At 37.0% G+C, this 15707-nt stretch overlaps 5 protein-coding genes across 11 annotated transcripts; 3 read left to right on the forward strand and 2 right to left on the reverse strand.

Annotated features, from left to right (window-relative positions):
* On the forward strand, positions 1269-3138 carry LOC105173143 (delta(8)-fatty-acid desaturase). The gene is made up of 2 exons (XM_011094807.2): positions 1269-1432; positions 1553-3138. The coding sequence occupies exon 2, from the start codon at positions 1555-1557 to the stop codon at positions 2899-2901; it is 1347 nt and encodes a 448-aa protein (XP_011093109.1). The 5' UTR covers positions 1269-1432; positions 1553-1554; the 3' UTR covers positions 2902-3138.
* LOC105173150 (hevamine-A-like) lies at positions 3286-5134 on the reverse strand. The gene has a single exon (XM_011094815.2). The coding sequence runs from the start codon at positions 4414-4416 to the stop codon at positions 3520-3522; it is 897 nt and encodes a 298-aa protein (XP_011093117.1). The 5' UTR covers positions 4417-5134; the 3' UTR covers positions 3286-3519.
* LOC105173158 lies at positions 5316-7605 on the reverse strand. The gene is made up of 2 exons (XM_011094827.2): positions 7029-7605; positions 5316-6098 (listed from the first exon to the last, which is right to left on the reverse strand). The coding sequence occupies exons 1-2, from the start codon at positions 7379-7381 to the stop codon at positions 5612-5614; spliced, it is 840 nt and encodes a 279-aa protein (XP_011093129.1). The 5' UTR covers positions 7382-7605; the 3' UTR covers positions 5316-5611.
* LOC105173166 (protein ABIL1) lies at positions 9263-12122 on the forward strand. 6 transcript variants are annotated; one of them, XM_020692518.1, is made up of 10 exons: positions 9263-9419; positions 9547-9633; positions 10092-10174; positions 10488-10638; positions 10732-10831; positions 10929-11003; positions 11115-11199; positions 11308-11360; positions 11473-11549; positions 11806-12122. In XM_020692518.1, exons 2-10 carry the CDS (start codon positions 9547-9549, stop codon positions 11956-11958), a joined length of 864 nt encoding a protein of 287 aa, XP_020548177.1. In that variant the 5' UTR covers positions 9263-9419; the 3' UTR covers positions 11959-12122. The 6 variants fall into 6 exon arrangements, with proteins under 6 accessions (XP_020548177.1, XP_020548172.1, XP_011093158.1 ...); XM_020692513.1 differs by having other exon boundaries at positions 9263-9633; XM_011094856.2 differs by having other exon boundaries at positions 9264-9633; positions 10929-11000; positions 11124-11199.
* On the forward strand, positions 12789-15665 carry LOC105173199 (rRNA-processing protein FCF1 homolog). 2 transcript variants are annotated; one of them, XM_011094887.2, is made up of 10 exons: positions 12789-12981; positions 13077-13142; positions 13347-13452; positions 14035-14077; positions 14442-14514; positions 14600-14687; positions 14904-14960; positions 15047-15125; positions 15218-15250; positions 15392-15665. In XM_011094887.2, exons 1-9 carry the CDS (start codon positions 12911-12913, stop codon positions 15229-15231), a joined length of 597 nt encoding a protein of 198 aa, XP_011093189.1. In that variant the 5' UTR covers positions 12789-12910; the 3' UTR covers positions 15232-15250; positions 15392-15665. The 2 variants fall into 2 exon arrangements, with proteins under 2 accessions (XP_011093189.1, XP_011093184.1); XM_011094882.2 differs by having other exon boundaries at positions 12792-12981; positions 15218-15654.

The raw sequence follows: 15707 nt of genomic DNA on the forward strand, positions 1-15707 counted from the left end.
CACTTGACATATAACTCATCAATAAATTTTTCTTGTACCAAAACTAATTAAATATCAGAATAGTGGATGTTACCTGTTGTCATCAGAACAAACTTTCTATCAAACACTTACCAGATTTTTTTTCCATTTAGTTAGCAAAAAACTACATAGTTAAAATGGACAAAAATATTCTTTTATCCTGAATCATTAACTAATTCAGATATCATGAAACTCTATTATACAATCGTATTTAATACTATAAATGCATATAAGGGTTAAATGCAATTTGTCTATTACAAAATGAGTAAAAAAAATTCTATACAAAAAGATTAGAAAATTTAGCGATCGTATTTAAAAAATAAAGTAAATTAACACCTTTATTAAGGGTTTAGACTGCTCATTTCTCCTATCGAGTAAATTGCATTTTTTTCCATACATATAATAATGTATATATTCTTTTTTTTTAAAAAAAAAGAAAAAGAAGAAGAAGAATGATGGAGTTATTTATGAGTAGGAAGAAATAAAGACAGGTGGATTGAGGGAGAGGGAAGCATGATCTCCACCTCGCATGGGATGTCGCCATAATTTAGTACCTAATTAGAAGGATGGAGGGATGATTGTGTTTGACGCACCCACCCAACACGTTAACACCACAATAGCTTCAGCATCTTGAAAACCCATTTCACATCTTTTTTGCTTCTACAAGTCAATATTTCGCATCAATAATAGGCTTTTATTTTATGGGGTGTTTTCTTGACTTACTCTTCTGTGTCTAGCTTTTTTATTTACTTGAGGTAGATAGATGATAGTGCCAGACCAATTTTTCTAATGACAGACCCTCCTCACCCTCAAGTTTACCCAACACGCGTCAACCACGGTGTACTAGTACTAGCTTAGTGATGTGATGCTGTGTCAAAAAACAGTCAACTGGGGCTTACTCGAGGACAGCCAAGAGGTTGCGGTCCACATAGCCCATAGGGTCTTCCAACTTTGGCGTTAGGAGAATTCCCTCTGCCAAAATCATCTCAATACCACCACCCTACCCCGGCCCTACATCCAGATACAGAGTGTGTGTGTGTGTGTGAGTGAGGTGGGGTTGGGTGGGGTGAGATATTTATTGTGTTTGTGATGATATATATTTTGAGAGGATCTAGTCTTCCCATATACGTGTGGAGTCGAAAGATTTTGATTAACTGCCAGTCTACCAGCTGTTTACACACCGCTTAACGCGCTATGAACCAAGAATTTTACTCCACAAGTACACCAATTTAAATATATTAAAGGGAAAAAATGGGGCAGAAATGAAAAATATCTTTTTTTGCATAAAAGAATCCAAATTTAGAGATACGAGGAAGCATCACAGGCTCAAAACTCTCCCCCTGAAAAAGTGAAAAGGGGGTTTTTTTCTTTCCCATTTAACCAGCCCCCCCCTCCACCGCTCCACCTTTCGCATGTAAGCAATCTTGTTCGGGGGGTTGAGATCTTTTCTTCTTTCCCTGAAAAGGGATTTCTTTTTTCCTACATTTTTATTGAATTCATTTTTTTTTTGGTTTTTCCTTGGTTTTCTTGTTAGCAATGGCTGATAACAAGGAGAAATACATTACCTCTGATGAACTAAAGAAGCACAACAAATCTGATGACCTCTGGATTTCTATCCAGGGAAAGGTTTACAATGTCACAGATTGGGCTAAAGTTCACCCTGGTGGGGATATTCCGCTCCTGAATTTGGCTGGCCAAGACGTGACAGATGCATTCATTGCTTTTCATCCGGGTTCCGCCTGGAAACACCTTGATAGGTTCTTTACAGGGTATTACCTGGAGGATTTCCAGGTTTCTGAGGTTTCCAAGGACTACAGAAGGCTAGCAGCCGAGTTTGCTAAATCTGGAATGTTTGAGAAAAAAGGGCATGGCGTGATCTACTCCCTTTGTTTTGTTTCTGTGTTGCTTTTTGCCTGTTTCTATGGCGTTCTATTTTCTGATAGTTTCTCGATTCATATGCTTTCCGGGGCTTTATTGGGATTCTCGTGGATGCAAGTGGCTTATATGGGTCATGATTCTGGTCATTATCAGATAATGATGACCCGAGGATGCAACAAACTTGCGCAGATTTTAACTGGAAATTGCCTCACAGGGATCAGCATTGCTTGGTGGAAATGGACTCACAATGCCCATCATGTAGCCTGCAACAGCCTTGATCACGATCCTGATCTTCAGCATTTGCCCTTCTTAGCCGTCTCCGCGAGCCTTTTCCAATCCCTGACCTCCGTTTTCTACGGAAGAAAGCTCACGTTTGATTCGTTTGCCAGGTTCTTCGTTAGTTACCAGCACCTAACGTTTTATCCTGTTATGTGCGTTGCAAGAGTCAATCTTTATGTGCAGACATTCTTGCTCCTATTCTCCAAGAGAAAAGTGCCTGATAGAGCCTTAAACATATTGGGAATCCTTGTTTTCTGGACATGGTTCCCCCTTCTCGTTTCGTGCTTGCCTAATTGGAACGAGCGGGTTCTGTTTGTGCTGGTTAGCTTCTGTGTTACCTCAATTCAACACGTCCAATTCTGTTTGAACCATTTTGCAGCAAACGTGTACATTGGAGCACCAAAGGGCAACGACTGGTTCGAGAAACAGACAAGTGGAACTATAGATATTGCGTGCTCGGCTTGGATGGATTGGTTCTTTGGGGGGCTGCAATTCCAGCTTGAACATCATTTGTTCCCTAGGTTGCCTAGGTGCCATCTGAGAAAAATTTCTCCCTTGGTCCAAGAACTATGCAAGAAGCACAATTTGCCTTACAGGAGTTTGTCCTTCTTTGAGGCCAATATCTGGACACTAAAGACTCTCAGGACTGCAGCTCTCGAGGCTCGGGATCTATCCTCCCCTGTTTCAAAGAATCTGCTCTGGGAAGCTGTTAACACTCATGGATGATGATTTTGATCATTCAGCTGTTTCTCAAAGGCCTCTTAAGGTTTTTGTCTAATTATTCCACCTGGACATCTATGAAAGGTTGCACTTTCAAGAAGCAGCTTTTGCCTTCAAGCTTTATATATTTAGAATTATTATCATTTTAGCAGCAAGAGGAACTACATGTTTTGAATAAACTACACATTTAAATTACTTATCTTGCAATGTAACTTTCTTATTTATGAAAGATTTTTCTAGTTATTCGGGTTCTTGCATTCGCATTTTTCGGATTAACAAATGTTAAATTACTGATGAAAATAGTACCTAGCATTTTGTTCTGCTTTCCTTGGTCTACATTGCCGAAGAGACACCTCCATCTGACGTGATCTGGCACTATTCTAGAGTCGGTGCTTCACTGTGGATTGACTGAGTTTCTATATTAACTGAACTATATTGTGCTCTATATGTTTGTTTACTTATAATCCTTCTCCTCTTTGCTGATTGTCGAAATGACCATCAGTAGCACTTTGCAATATGGATTTAACTCAAAGGAGTGCAACTCATATTTCAGATGTCATGATATACACGGAGAGTATAATACATATCTTGCTAGTTTATGGTCTTTTTACATGTAAACACACTCTAGACATGGCTTTTAATGGCAGAGCTATAGCCAGTTTCATCATCATAGTACTTGGACCAGAGCATAACACCTCCATACTTGTTAGAACTCTTAATACCTGGTAGAACTGTTGAAATCAGATCAGCCACAGGAACAAATCCACTTCCAGCTGCATCTGGTGCTGCCGGTAGTCCCAAGAATATCTTTGTGGCAGGAACGGATGAAGTCCATGTCTTCCATGCGTCTTCAAGATTGTCAATGTCACCGGAAGTGTACTGGCAAGGAGGGTTATTGTAGAACTGAACCCAAACGTAGTCGAAGAGGCCTGTCTTCAAGGCACCTCCAACCCAAGCATCAGGGAACGGGCATTGAGGAGCCGCGGTTAAGTAGACCTTCTTACCTCTCTTGCTGTAAGCAGCTAGAAACCGTGCAAGTTCGTCCCAGTGTTGGCTCGTTCCACCTTCGATATCAAAGTCAATTCCATCCAAAACTGCCTCACCAAGAGGCCGAGACGATGAGTTCCCACCCAAGAAGTTGTTCCAGAGGTAAGTGGCGAGTTGCCTTGCGTCCTGAGACGAAGCAAGGGTATAGCCACCAGCGCCTCCTCCAATCGAGAGCAACACTTTGATTCCTTTAGCCTGGCATGATTTTATATCAGAGCTCAAACCGGTGCAGCCGTTGCTGTATGGATCACAGTGACCGGCCAGATTGAGCATTGGTTTCTGCCCATTGCCAAATGATGAAAGGAAGGCTAAGATCACGTATTCATAGTTACCGGTGGCACACGTATCAGCTAGCGTCCCCTCATTTCCATTCTGTCCCCAGTAAATTGAAATCCCTCCAGCTTCAGAGCCCACCACCAGCATTAGCATTGCTAGTGAAAGGAGACTTGGTGAAATCGATCTCTTCAAATCCATGAATACTTCACTCTGTACAAGTGCTTATTGATAAGTTTAAGTCCCGTTTGTGCTGATCTATTGCAGAGGTGTGTGCCTTTTATAGGCTAAGGATGGTGTTCTGTGTTGCTGCTTCTATTTTGTCAAGAAGTTCTTGTTGTTAGGACAGCAAACGTGGCTGAAGGGTCACTCAGTTTGGACACACTGTGGCTGATGCGATGCCGGATTCCATGAAACTGCTTCACGTCATGGACGGTGTTTGTAGGAACTGTATATTTAATTGTTGGCTTTCACAAACTATCCATGTCGTTTGGTTGTCTGTTTTCTATGACCTCAATTACCCTCAAGTCTCAACTATTATGCTTAGCGTTTGGCCAACTTGTTTCCAAAATCGCATTCAAGTCCATATTTGCCTACAGTTTTGGCAAGATCCTATATTATAGCTAATATATGATTTCTTTATTGCCAATTTGAGATTTCTAGGAGTGTGTCCATCTTAGCATTCTATCAAAGTTAATGTTCTTGACGTACGAAGGATCCTATTCACTCTGCACGCTGATCTTAGTACAACCAAATACGTCAATTGAAATAATTCATACTATGTGTGAATTTTGAATTTTAGTCGGTAAAAACTTTAGGACTACACTCTTTTCAATCCAAAGGATGCAATTTTCTTAGTTTCTAAATTTTAAATAAAATACTTCCGCACCAGGAGTTCACCACAAATGTACTGTGAAATTCATTTGGGTCTTCCATATACGATCACGCAAGAGAACATAAATATGCTTCCATATACAAGCTCATTTTCCATCTTCCTCGAATTGGTTTCTATGTTCTTGCACAGGTTGTACCTCAAAGTGACTTGATAAGACATGAGAATTTATCCAAATTGCTGGTTTCTTACCTATCGAGGCTTAAACTTATTGTTCTAAGATACTCTCGTTCATGCTCAGATATTACACACTAGCTTTACAACTGACAAACCACATTGGTCGCCAGTAGATATACTTGTCTGATATACTATACAGAGAACTTGGAATATACAAGGTTTACAACCTCCAGTTGCTATCAACACCCATTACATATGCCCTGGAGCATAGACCTTTACGAAGCACCTAAAGAGAACCTGGGGCTACAGGGTGGCATACAGCAAGTGCAAGGCTCAGTTATATACTAACCAAAACTTTAATAACACGAAACAACTCTACGTGCTCCATCATGATTCAGCCTCAGAATTCAACCATCTGGTTAGACCAGAAACTAAATAGTGTTTGACAGCAGAGATTTTCACTAATGGACCAGTATCTGTCGTTGAAGAAGATGAAAACTCGAAATAAGTTGGCTTTGGAGTGGAGGGGCAGCCAATTGACTGAATCAACTGCTCCACAGCTAGTACTTGAAACTTTTGGGGTCCGTTCAGAGCAATATTATGAACTTTGTGCTCGTGGATCTTCCCATCCTTATCAAGCTTGTACTCTGAGGTGCCATCAAATCTGCTACGTCTCTCCCATGGAATTCGTAGAATGCCATGAACAGTCCAACGAACCATTATCATGTTCTCCACAGGCTGCCATATGCTTACAATGTCCACCCACAAGGCCCTAAAGAAGATTCTTCCATGAAATCTCAATGCCCAGAAGATGGACTTATAGTTCTGTATACCAGAAAAGGTGTTGAGTGGATCTTTGAAGACAATATCATCCCTATACAGGACAGAAAAAATGATGGAAGAGTTAGAAATTTTGATTTCAGCAAAGCTCATCCTTCAGAGGAGAGAAACCAAAATTTACAGAACATCTACTTCAATTTATGTTACACCTTTTTCGCTATTCTCATGCACTCAACAACTACTAAAAACCAATCTCTGCAACAATCTTCCCATCCAGAAAAAGGGAAGAGAGAAAAAGAAGAACACCTTCAAGTTGCAGGATAACATTGTACAGTGCATGCAAACAGCATTTTCATGAGCCTTCAACAACACATGGCATATCAATTCACCCAATATATCAATGGACAGAACCATTAAGTAGAACGAAAAAGCATTATTAATACACACACACATATATATAAAACGCGACTGTTGTGATTGATCTGTAAGACAATTATAACATGCTATAGTTAATGCTAATCATCATCCCTGCAAAGTGTGCATCTACATATATGACCAAGAATAGGGAACACTGGATTATTATCCAGATACTGTATATCACAGAATCAACTAACTGCAACCATCTTGCAACATTTGCAGACAGTTTCCATTTTTTACATGTATTAGACGATTAAACACAATTTATATCGACCAAGCCTTCTTGTTTCCCCTATTTCCTTTAGTAATTCTGACCCAGAGCACTGAATTGCCACCAAGAGTTACATGACACGGATGTATATCCACTTACATGTTTGAGCTTGAGCGCAACCCATTATCATCTCAACATAGTTCAGAAGCTGACCAACCACTCCCTATGGCTCTAACAAGTTAATCATTCTCAATCTATGGCATTCGTTACAACTGAAGCCGCAGCACAAACTAAGTACACCTACCCATCTACAGATGGATCACTAAATTGATCCAAACACAAAACTTAGAAAATTAATTATGACAACTCAAAGAAAAGCAATCAACACATTTGTACCTGTAGATATCAAAGCTGAGCTCTCTGTAGAAAAGCTCCGGAAACTCCTCTCGGAGGGAACGAATCGCGTAACCGGTGTTGACATAATAATCCTGCTTCTTACCCTCGTCATCCTCAGTCTTACTCGACGGAAACGGCGCCGGCCCATTTTGCTTCACCTGCCCATACAACCACCACACATTATCCTCATAATTATCATCACCCCTCAATTTCAAAACCTCCTTCTGCAAATCCTTAACACCCGAACAAACACTGAACCTAACATTTCTTCTTCTGACACTCGGAATAATGCTCGCTGGCGTTTCCCTTCGGGCGAGCGATGAAATTCCCCGCGACGGGATTATGAGCGCCATCGGATGGTGCTGGGAAAAAGGGTTGAGAAATTTCTGATAATTTTGAATTTATTCAGTTCTCTGAAGGGGGATTTTGTTCCATTTTTTTTGGTATGCGAATATTCGGGAGGGTTTTGTTTGGTTGTAGAGGAAAATTGGGGAAAGGGAAATCATTGTGGGCAAATGAGGGAGGAGGAGAGGAGGATTCAGGATTGGATAAGTCTCCTCTCTCGCTCCTGTTTGGATAACTTCAATTATGATGGGCTAATACGCCAATTATTTCGTTCACATTTTGGGATTGGGTGTACCCCAAATTTTCTAAATTCCATTCAGTTATTCCCCATTTAAACCCCCCACCCCACCACACCCAAATTATTTCAATTTAAATAGGATGTAGTAAGGTGTTTTTGTATTTTTCCTTTTATCCATTTATACAATTTATTTTTATTGAAAAAAAATAGCATGTAGTCAGATATAAATATTTTTGTCAATGTGATTAATATAAAATTTAAAAAATTAAATTAATTATATGATATGTGTATTATTTAAATATTTAATAAAAATATTCCTCCACAATTTACGCACTAATCATGACATTGTGTAAGTGTGAAATTCAAATATAGGGACACAAAAAAAGGAATCAGAATAATCGCAAAAAAAAAAAAAGTAAACTACAATAAATTTTACATGATTTATCAAAATTATAAATATTTTTTATTATTTAAAAAATTATCAATACTAAATTTATGACAATTCACCAAATAAATAAATAAAAGTGTTTGATAGATTTAACAGTTGATTAGATGTTACAAACTCACAAGGATGTGATCACTCATCACTGTATCAAATGTTACAATTTGGGCCTAGCATTTCCCTCTCCCCTTTCTAGTGTAGGTCTGAATATTTTTTGTTTGTTTATTTGAAAATTGACAACACCTTATTCACAATCCATCCAAATCATTGAATTGTCCCCAAAATATAAACACTATGTTTGGTTTCATTTTATGATAATTTTTGAGATAAGACAAAACACACATAATGTTTGCCTCTTTGTTTTTACACCTTGTTTGTGTGTTTTATTATTTTTGAACTTTATATATATAATATATACACACTTATATATATAAATATAATATAAAAGAAATATGATTTGACAATAAACAATAATTTTTGTCTCCAAAAAATACAACATTAAACATACAATATCTATATATACACATATTTATATATAAAAGAGATATAATTTGACGATGAACAGTGACTTTTGTCTCCCAAAATCCCAACAACAAACATACACTATTTATTTTAAAATTATTTAAATTATCTCTAAAAACAAATCCAAACATACACTCTATCTCCAACAGACACTTATGTATCTCTATTCTTCTCTCTCTATCTCCAAAACACAAAATAAAATATTTTAAAAATAAAACCAAACATAATGAAGATGTTTTATTTTCAAATTTGTCATTTCAGGACAAAAATTTAAGATTGATAGATAAAATTTGCTAAACCTATTTTTGAAATAATAAAAATTAAATTTCGACATAAATTTCATTCAATAAAATTTAAAATGAAGAATAGTAAAATATATATATAATAAAAAACAAAAAAAAAACTATTGAAACTGGATGAAAATTCACATGTATTTAATTGAATTAGTAGTAAAAGAATAAAATTGAATAATAATTAGGGAAGAAGGAAAGGTCCGCCACACCACAACACACATGACTGATGACACAAGCAGCTTCCAATAGAAGGTCAGGTCCACTATTCTTCTACAGTACCACTACCAATCACCTTTCCATTTCCCCGTCCGCAAGGAATATATAAATATCCAACGACGTCGCTTTCTTCGCTTCTCTAACTTCCCTGCCTAATCTTACAACCACACCTCCACTTCTCGGGATTGCTTCTGCTACACACGCTCACTCTCCCCGGCTCTTTCATATCTATTTTTATACCTTGCTTACCTCCAAAGCTATCTTAATTATACCTAACTCCTCCAATTTTCTCTGCATACTTGAGAGTTTGTGTTTGAAATTTTGTAGTAAATAAGGTACTCTTTTTTTTTTTTTGCTGGTGTGTGTGTGGATGTGTGTGCTTGTGGGATAACAGCGACATGAAGGCTTGATGTTATTAAATTTTGGCGGAAATGTGAGTGAAAATCTGTGTGTTTGATGAAGATGGAGAAAGCTAGGACGGAGAAGCAATCGATGACGTTTGATGAGTTGTCAATGGAGAGAAGTATGAGTTTTGTTACAGCATTACAGGTAAATTTTTGCTTGACGTGTTCTTTTTCTTCTTTCTGGATGAAAGTTTGGCTTGAAAGTTTGCGATCAGATCTTAGGGGAATTACGTGATATGCATCAATGCATGTGAAATGGCTTGCTTTTTTATTGGGTAAACTATGCAACTGCTGTTATGAACCCATTAGCTGATTGCGTTTTTGGGGTAAAGTTGGAAGCATGTTAACTCCTCTTTACTGCTACAAAGATTTTTGTTTATCAAATCATTTTGCTGTAATGCTTAGTGGTGAATGACAAGCAATGCAGCATTGCTCAATCTTTCTTGATTATAAATAGATCGGGAAGTAATTTTTACTGTACCCTCTGTCTTCTATGAACGGTTTCATTTTTGCGGTATGCAAATGTGATTATTATTATTTTTTAGTGATTCCATTACTTTAGCATAGTTGTCATTCACTGATTATCACATTATATCTTTATAGGAACTTAAGAACCTCAGACCTCAACTGTATTCTGCAGCAGAGTATTGTGAGAAGTCATATCTTAACAGTGAGCAGAAGCAGATGTGAGAATTTCGCCATCTTATCTATGTAGTTTGGGTTAACTATTCTTCTTAGAGATACTCCTGGGATCTATGTTACGGTATGTTTCAGTGAGTTGTTTGTTTGTCTCATTGGATGGTCAAGAATGAAGCAATCAGCTGACTTTCACAATGTGTTAAAATATGAGGTGGTGTCATTCATTGGATGGTCCATAATGAGAACTTCCTAAACTGCTTCCTTTCGTTGTCCTTCTCTAAATTGCAAAAGAAGAGCAAATAATATTTATTTACTTTGATTTTAGAAACTTTACCTAGTCGTTGTCTTAATTTGCACAAGGGTTCTGGACAATTTGAAGGATTATGCTGTACGAGCTCTAGTCAATGCCATTGATCACCTCGGTACTGTTGCCTACAAGTTAAGTGATATTCTGGAGCAACAAGCGTCGGAAATTTCATCCATTGATTTGAAACTTACATGTCTAAATCAGGTAGCTTTAACTCTGTTAACTTAGATTATAGAGTATTAAGACATGATTAAAGATTAAATTTTCTTTTTTCTTTATTTCTCCTCTCTTTGCCAGCAACTTCTCACTTGTCAAACATACACGGATAAAGAAGGTCTTAGGCAGCAGCAGTTATTAGCCATCATCCCAAGGCATCACAAACATTATACTTTGCCAAGTAAGAATAAGGCCACTTTATATAGAACTTAACTTGACTACATGCAAGCCATTTTTTGAGGTCTCATTTTATTCTCCTTTGGCTGATTCCAAGCCAGGTTCTGTTAACAAGAAGGTGCACCTCAGTCCACATACACAGCCAGATCCTAGGCAAGCCATACAACTTAGAGGTCGTTCTTACTGATGGCTTTTCTCCTCTGCGGTGAATGATTGTTAATAACATCGAGCTGAAAAATAGCGTATACACTATTTGTTAACATTCTTCTTGTAATGCCTTGGTTTAGGTGCTTCAGTTGCAAAAACACTTTGTTGGCATTTGGCATCAGAAACCAAGTCAACCTTGAAAGGCTCCCCCCGCGGTATTATGAGGTTATTTCTGGAAGTTTTTATCCTAGTTCTAACTACATGAAAATTAATCCTCTCCCTGCATCAAGTTGCTTGAGCACAAACAAATTTGATATTTGCTTGGCTTTGCAGCATTGAGGACTCAAAACTGACTGGAAAAGTATCTGGTGTATTCAAGTCGTTAGGTATGCAAAAGTGAAACTTGTGTTAATTAATTGTTATAGAAAAGAAAGATGTAAACGAGGAATATTCAAATTGCAGACATACTCATCTTTATAATCGTTGTTTGTCATATAGATGCTCAAGGGAAAACCCGGATGAAGTCTACACCAGCAACAAGGGTAGCTATGCAAACCCTGGGTGTCACACGACGAGTAAGTCGAAATTTCCTATAGCTCATGCTTATTTTACATCCACTTCTTTCTACGTCTTCTCATTCGAAAGAGGGGAACTTCATGAACTATTCCATTTCTGTATTTTTCTCTGACTTTTATGAAGATCGACTTTTGGAAGGACCAAAAATTTTTCTCTAGTGATGGTTGGTGTTTATTCAACATATTAGTTTTGAGTTTGTTGTGGGAGAGAATAGTATAATCTCAGTTGTGGTAGTATAAAGAAGTTATTTTTCAGGATTCTTTGGAGGGCTCCAAATCCTCAATTCCTCATAAGTCACTTGAAAATCCAACTAAAAAGGAGACTGTTCCTCCCCCTGTCCGCAGCAAGAGCATGCTTTCAGCTCTCTTTGTCAAGCAAAAGGCACCAATCTTGAGAACAAGTGCATGAATACCTGAGCAAGCAAGCTGAAAATACTTAACAGATTCATCAAATATTTCTCCTTGTTGACGGAAACCGTTCATATTCATCTGTTGTGCCTTTCTAATAAAATCATTTATTAGTCTTCTTTGGATTAATAAACGAGCGATAAGAGTAAAGGGTTTTCTTGCGCAGATTATTGGTACTTAAATGTATCTGTTCATTTTAATTTATAGTTTTTATTATATTTTTATTTCTTAAGATGAATGTTAGATAATCATAGTAAGTAGCAGACTGAAATTTGATTAAGGGATTGGAGTTAACCAACTGTATTATGATTAATAATCTAATAATTGGTAAATTATTGGCTCCATCAATTAAATTAACCTAGTCAAGGTATACTAACAACTCAAGCACACTCGATGGTGTGTATAAGTTAAATTTTATTATATTTATTTAATTAAATAAAAGAAAAAAAATAAGATGAGTAATCAATCAAAATTAATAAAATAAATTGATAGTAAATGTGTATAAATAAAAAAACTATTTGTGAAAAAAAATTAAGTATGATTAAGGGCGTTTGTGGCTACTCTAACGGTGCAAATATTATGGATTGAGAATTAATAATGTTAAAATATTATTTTTAAATATTTAAAACAAAAAAAGAATTCTTATTTTAAGAAACGAAATTTTATGAAAAAGGTATGAGCATAAATTTAGGGAGAAAAAGAAAAAATAGACACAATTATAAGATTGATATAATGTAGTTAGCAATTATGAAAATGTAGTATAGTATAAAATTGGGCCTGACCGCCTCAGCAATTATCTATAGATGGTACACATACTCGGCCCACATACAAGACTAGAAGCCTTCTCAACACTATCGTATTTCTTTCTTCTCATCCAAAATTTAGGGTTTGTGATTTAGGGGTTTAGGGGTGCGGGATTCCTCTTTTCTGTAAGTCTGCTAACAGATTTGAAGATGGGAAAAGCGAAGAAAACCCCCAAGTTTGCTGTGATGAAGAAAATCGTCACCCATAAAGCAATTAAACAGTAAGTTCCCCTCTTTCTATTCATATTCATATGTGGGTTATATTTTTTCTGAATTCATGCTTTATTAATTTTTAATCTCGTTATTTCTGACTTAGATATAAAGAGGAGGTCTTGAACCCTAACAAGAAAGACTTGAGCAAGGAGAAACTTCCGAGAAATGTGTAAGTTCTCTTTTTTTCAATTTTGGATTTGTTTATGTTTAAGTATCAGTCGACGTTTGTTTTATGCAAATGTTATCTGTCGAGTTTGTGATAGACTAAGTTTTCAGTATTTGCAAATCTTAATTATGTGTTTTTTTATTTTCTTTTTTGCTCAGTCTCTACTTTTAGGATAGAAATATGATATGGTGTTACTTCTTATTGCAGTCCGCAAGTTTCTTCTGCGCTTTACTTCAAGTACAACACTGCATTGGGGCCACCATACCGGGTTTTGGTCGATACTAATTTCATTAATTTCTCCATCCAAAACAAAGTGAGTTCTGCTAGTTTCTTGTTTTTCTTCCCCCTGTACCCTGGTAGTGCTCAATTACTCTTTCTTTTATATATTTTTATTTTTAGTCTAGCCCACTTCTTCGTGTGGCATCCTGGAGGGGACGGTGAGGTATTAGCTAGTCTCATTAAGAGCCTAACTAGATTTGGAAAATTGAGTAAAAACCTACATTTCTAGATGGTACAAAGGCCTATTGGCATCATAATCACATGGAATAGTTGGAGCTTGGTATTTTTGAATCCAGTGACTAATCTTAAAAAAAATGTTTTTGTAGTTTTGACACTTTACTAGAAATTCTTACTTCCCCCTTTCTGACGTGCATTTAAGAACAGAACCTTCGCAAAGAGTGTTAATGTAGGGTGATTTTGCAATTGTTCTAGTGAAATTTTTCTTTGTCTTTTTGGATGATTTCGTCTATAGTTCCCCCTCCTTCCTTTTACCGTAACTGCTACCTGTCAATCTCAATGACTTTTCCTGTACCTATGCCATCACATGACTTTGCATCCACCATTACTAATGATGGTTTCTCCTCTATTTTCTTGTTGAATATTTATTATCTTGCAGTTGGATTTGGAGAAAGGAATGATGGACTGCTTATATGCAAAATGTAAGTTATGGTCCTTTTTTTTAACATAACTTTCTAGTACTCTTGCTTGCTGCATGTTTCTGTTGATTCCTTATATAAGAGCATCTACTGCAACAAAATAGGTAACTGCTGGTTCATCTTCCCCTCATGAGAATTAGATCTTAAAAATTATTCTTGTGATGAGTTCCTGGGTCTTCTGGATACATTTTCCTTGGTGGATCTATCCAGTACACAAGAGCCTATATCATGTTTATCCCCTTATGGGATACATCATTATTTTCATTCTGCTCTTCCAGAACTGCACAATGTTTGTTGCTGTCCATCTTTTTGATCTCTTATTGGAACTGTTACTTTAGCTTGCACTTCTCATATTTGCTTTTTATAGGCACTCCTTGCATCACAGACTGCGTTATGGCTGAGCTTGAGAAGTTGGGGCAGAAATACCGAGTTGCTCTAAGGTATGTTCTATGTTTACCCATTTGAAGTTATTTGTATCAGACACTAATTTTTTATTCATTACTGTTTTGTTTGTTATATCAACAGAATTGCCAAGGATCCTCGATTTGAAAGGCTTCCCTGTACTCACAAAGGAACTTATGCTGATGATTGCCTGGTTGATAGGGTGACACAGGTACAATCTGGTATTCAGATAAATTTCCAATTCTTCAGACCTTGAAACTGAAAAGTTCTTTTCATCCAGTTCTGCGTCTGCATCTTAAAGGGCACTAAGATGATTGAAGTTTTAATATGTTTCTTAAAAGTCGTGTGAATTTTTGACATCATATGATTGCCTAAGGAATTTTGCAATAGACAAACTAATATATTGCTATCATGACCAATCAAAAAGCACAAGTGCTACATTGTTGCAACCTGTGATCGAGATTTGAAGCGAAGAATCCGCAAGGTATGATTTAGTAGTCCATCGGACTAGACTGTTAATTTGTTGATTTTCCAGCTGCATTGACAATAATATTGAGAGTTGATTATCAGATCCCTGGAGTACCAATCATGTATATTACTCAGCACAAGTATTCCATTGAACGGCTGCCTGAGGCTACCATTGGCGGAGGTGGGATAAAACATCTATTTGTGGACTCTTTTCTCTACTCAGCCTCTGAAAAATTTCCTCTCTAATTCTGTTATATTATGCATTTGTTGCAGCTCCTAGAATGTGATGCTTAAAGGTACATATGAGTAAGTCTCCAGTAACCCTTGGGATCTTGACCAGTAGCCTGGAAGCTTTGGCCTTAAGCTTATGCTTAAAGCAAAACTCTGTTCAGACATGCATAGCCATCTTTCCCAACGATAACTAACTCATGTAGCTAATGGACCCAGGTTTCTCCTTGTGCTTTAATTAATGTGCAAATTGTCTGAGCTTGCCTTGCCACTGAATGCACAGAAGGAGGTTAAAGCATGGAAACAAGGAGGGACTTGAAGGTCGCTTTTCATTACCATAATACTACAATAGTCTGCTTTGAGTCTTTGCTAAAAGATGATTAGAATACACTTTCATGAAATCTAGTCTTTTTGTACTGCAATCGAGCTGTAAAGCAGTGGTTGATATTCTGATTGGTCAATTCTCTTCTATTGCGATTACCTACTGGAAACATAACTAAGCTGTCATTTATATGCAATGTTCACAATACAACTT

The sequence above is a fragment of the Sesamum indicum genome, linkage group LG1 (assembly GCF_000512975.1).
Source record: "Sesamum indicum cultivar Zhongzhi No. 13 linkage group LG1, S_indicum_v1.0, whole genome shotgun sequence".
Classification (NCBI taxonomy): domain Eukaryota; kingdom Viridiplantae; phylum Streptophyta; class Magnoliopsida; order Lamiales; family Pedaliaceae; genus Sesamum; species Sesamum indicum.

Coding starts and splice junctions, on each gene's coding strand:
- LOC105173158 (XM_011094827.2), bottom strand. CDS start 7,381: ATGGCGCTCATAATCCCGTCGCGGGGAATTTCATCGCTCGCCCGAAGG. Junction 6,099..7,028: donor CTCAGCTTTGATATCTACAG/GTACAAATGTGT, acceptor TGTCCTGTATAG/GGATGATATTGTCTTCAAAG.
- LOC105173166 (XM_020692513.1), top strand. CDS start 9,541: ATGAAGATGGAGAAAGCTAGGACGGAGAAGCAATCGATGACGTTTGAT. Junction 10,175..10,487: donor AACAGTGAGCAGAAGCAGAT/GTGAGAATTTCG, acceptor AATTTGCACAAG/GGTTCTGGACAATTTGAAGG. Junction 11,550..11,805: donor CCCTGGGTGTCACACGACGA/GTAAGTCGAAAT, acceptor GTTATTTTTCAG/GATTCTTTGGAGGGCTCCAA.
- LOC105173143 (XM_011094807.2), top strand. CDS start 1,555: ATGGCTGATAACAAGGAGAAATACATTACCTCTGATGAACTAAAGAAG.
- LOC105173199 (XM_011094887.2), top strand. CDS start 12,911: ATGGGAAAAGCGAAGAAAACCCCCAAGTTTGCTGTGATGAAGAAAATC. Junction 13,453..14,034: donor ATTTCTCCATCCAAAACAAA/GTGAGTTCTGCT, acceptor ATTATCTTGCAG/TTGGATTTGGAGAAAGGAAT. Junction 14,961..15,046: donor TGAAGCGAAGAATCCGCAAG/GTATGATTTAGT, acceptor GTTGATTATCAG/ATCCCTGGAGTACCAATCAT.
- LOC105173150 (XM_011094815.2), bottom strand. CDS start 4,416: ATGGATTTGAAGAGATCGATTTCACCAAGTCTCCTTTCACTAGCAATG.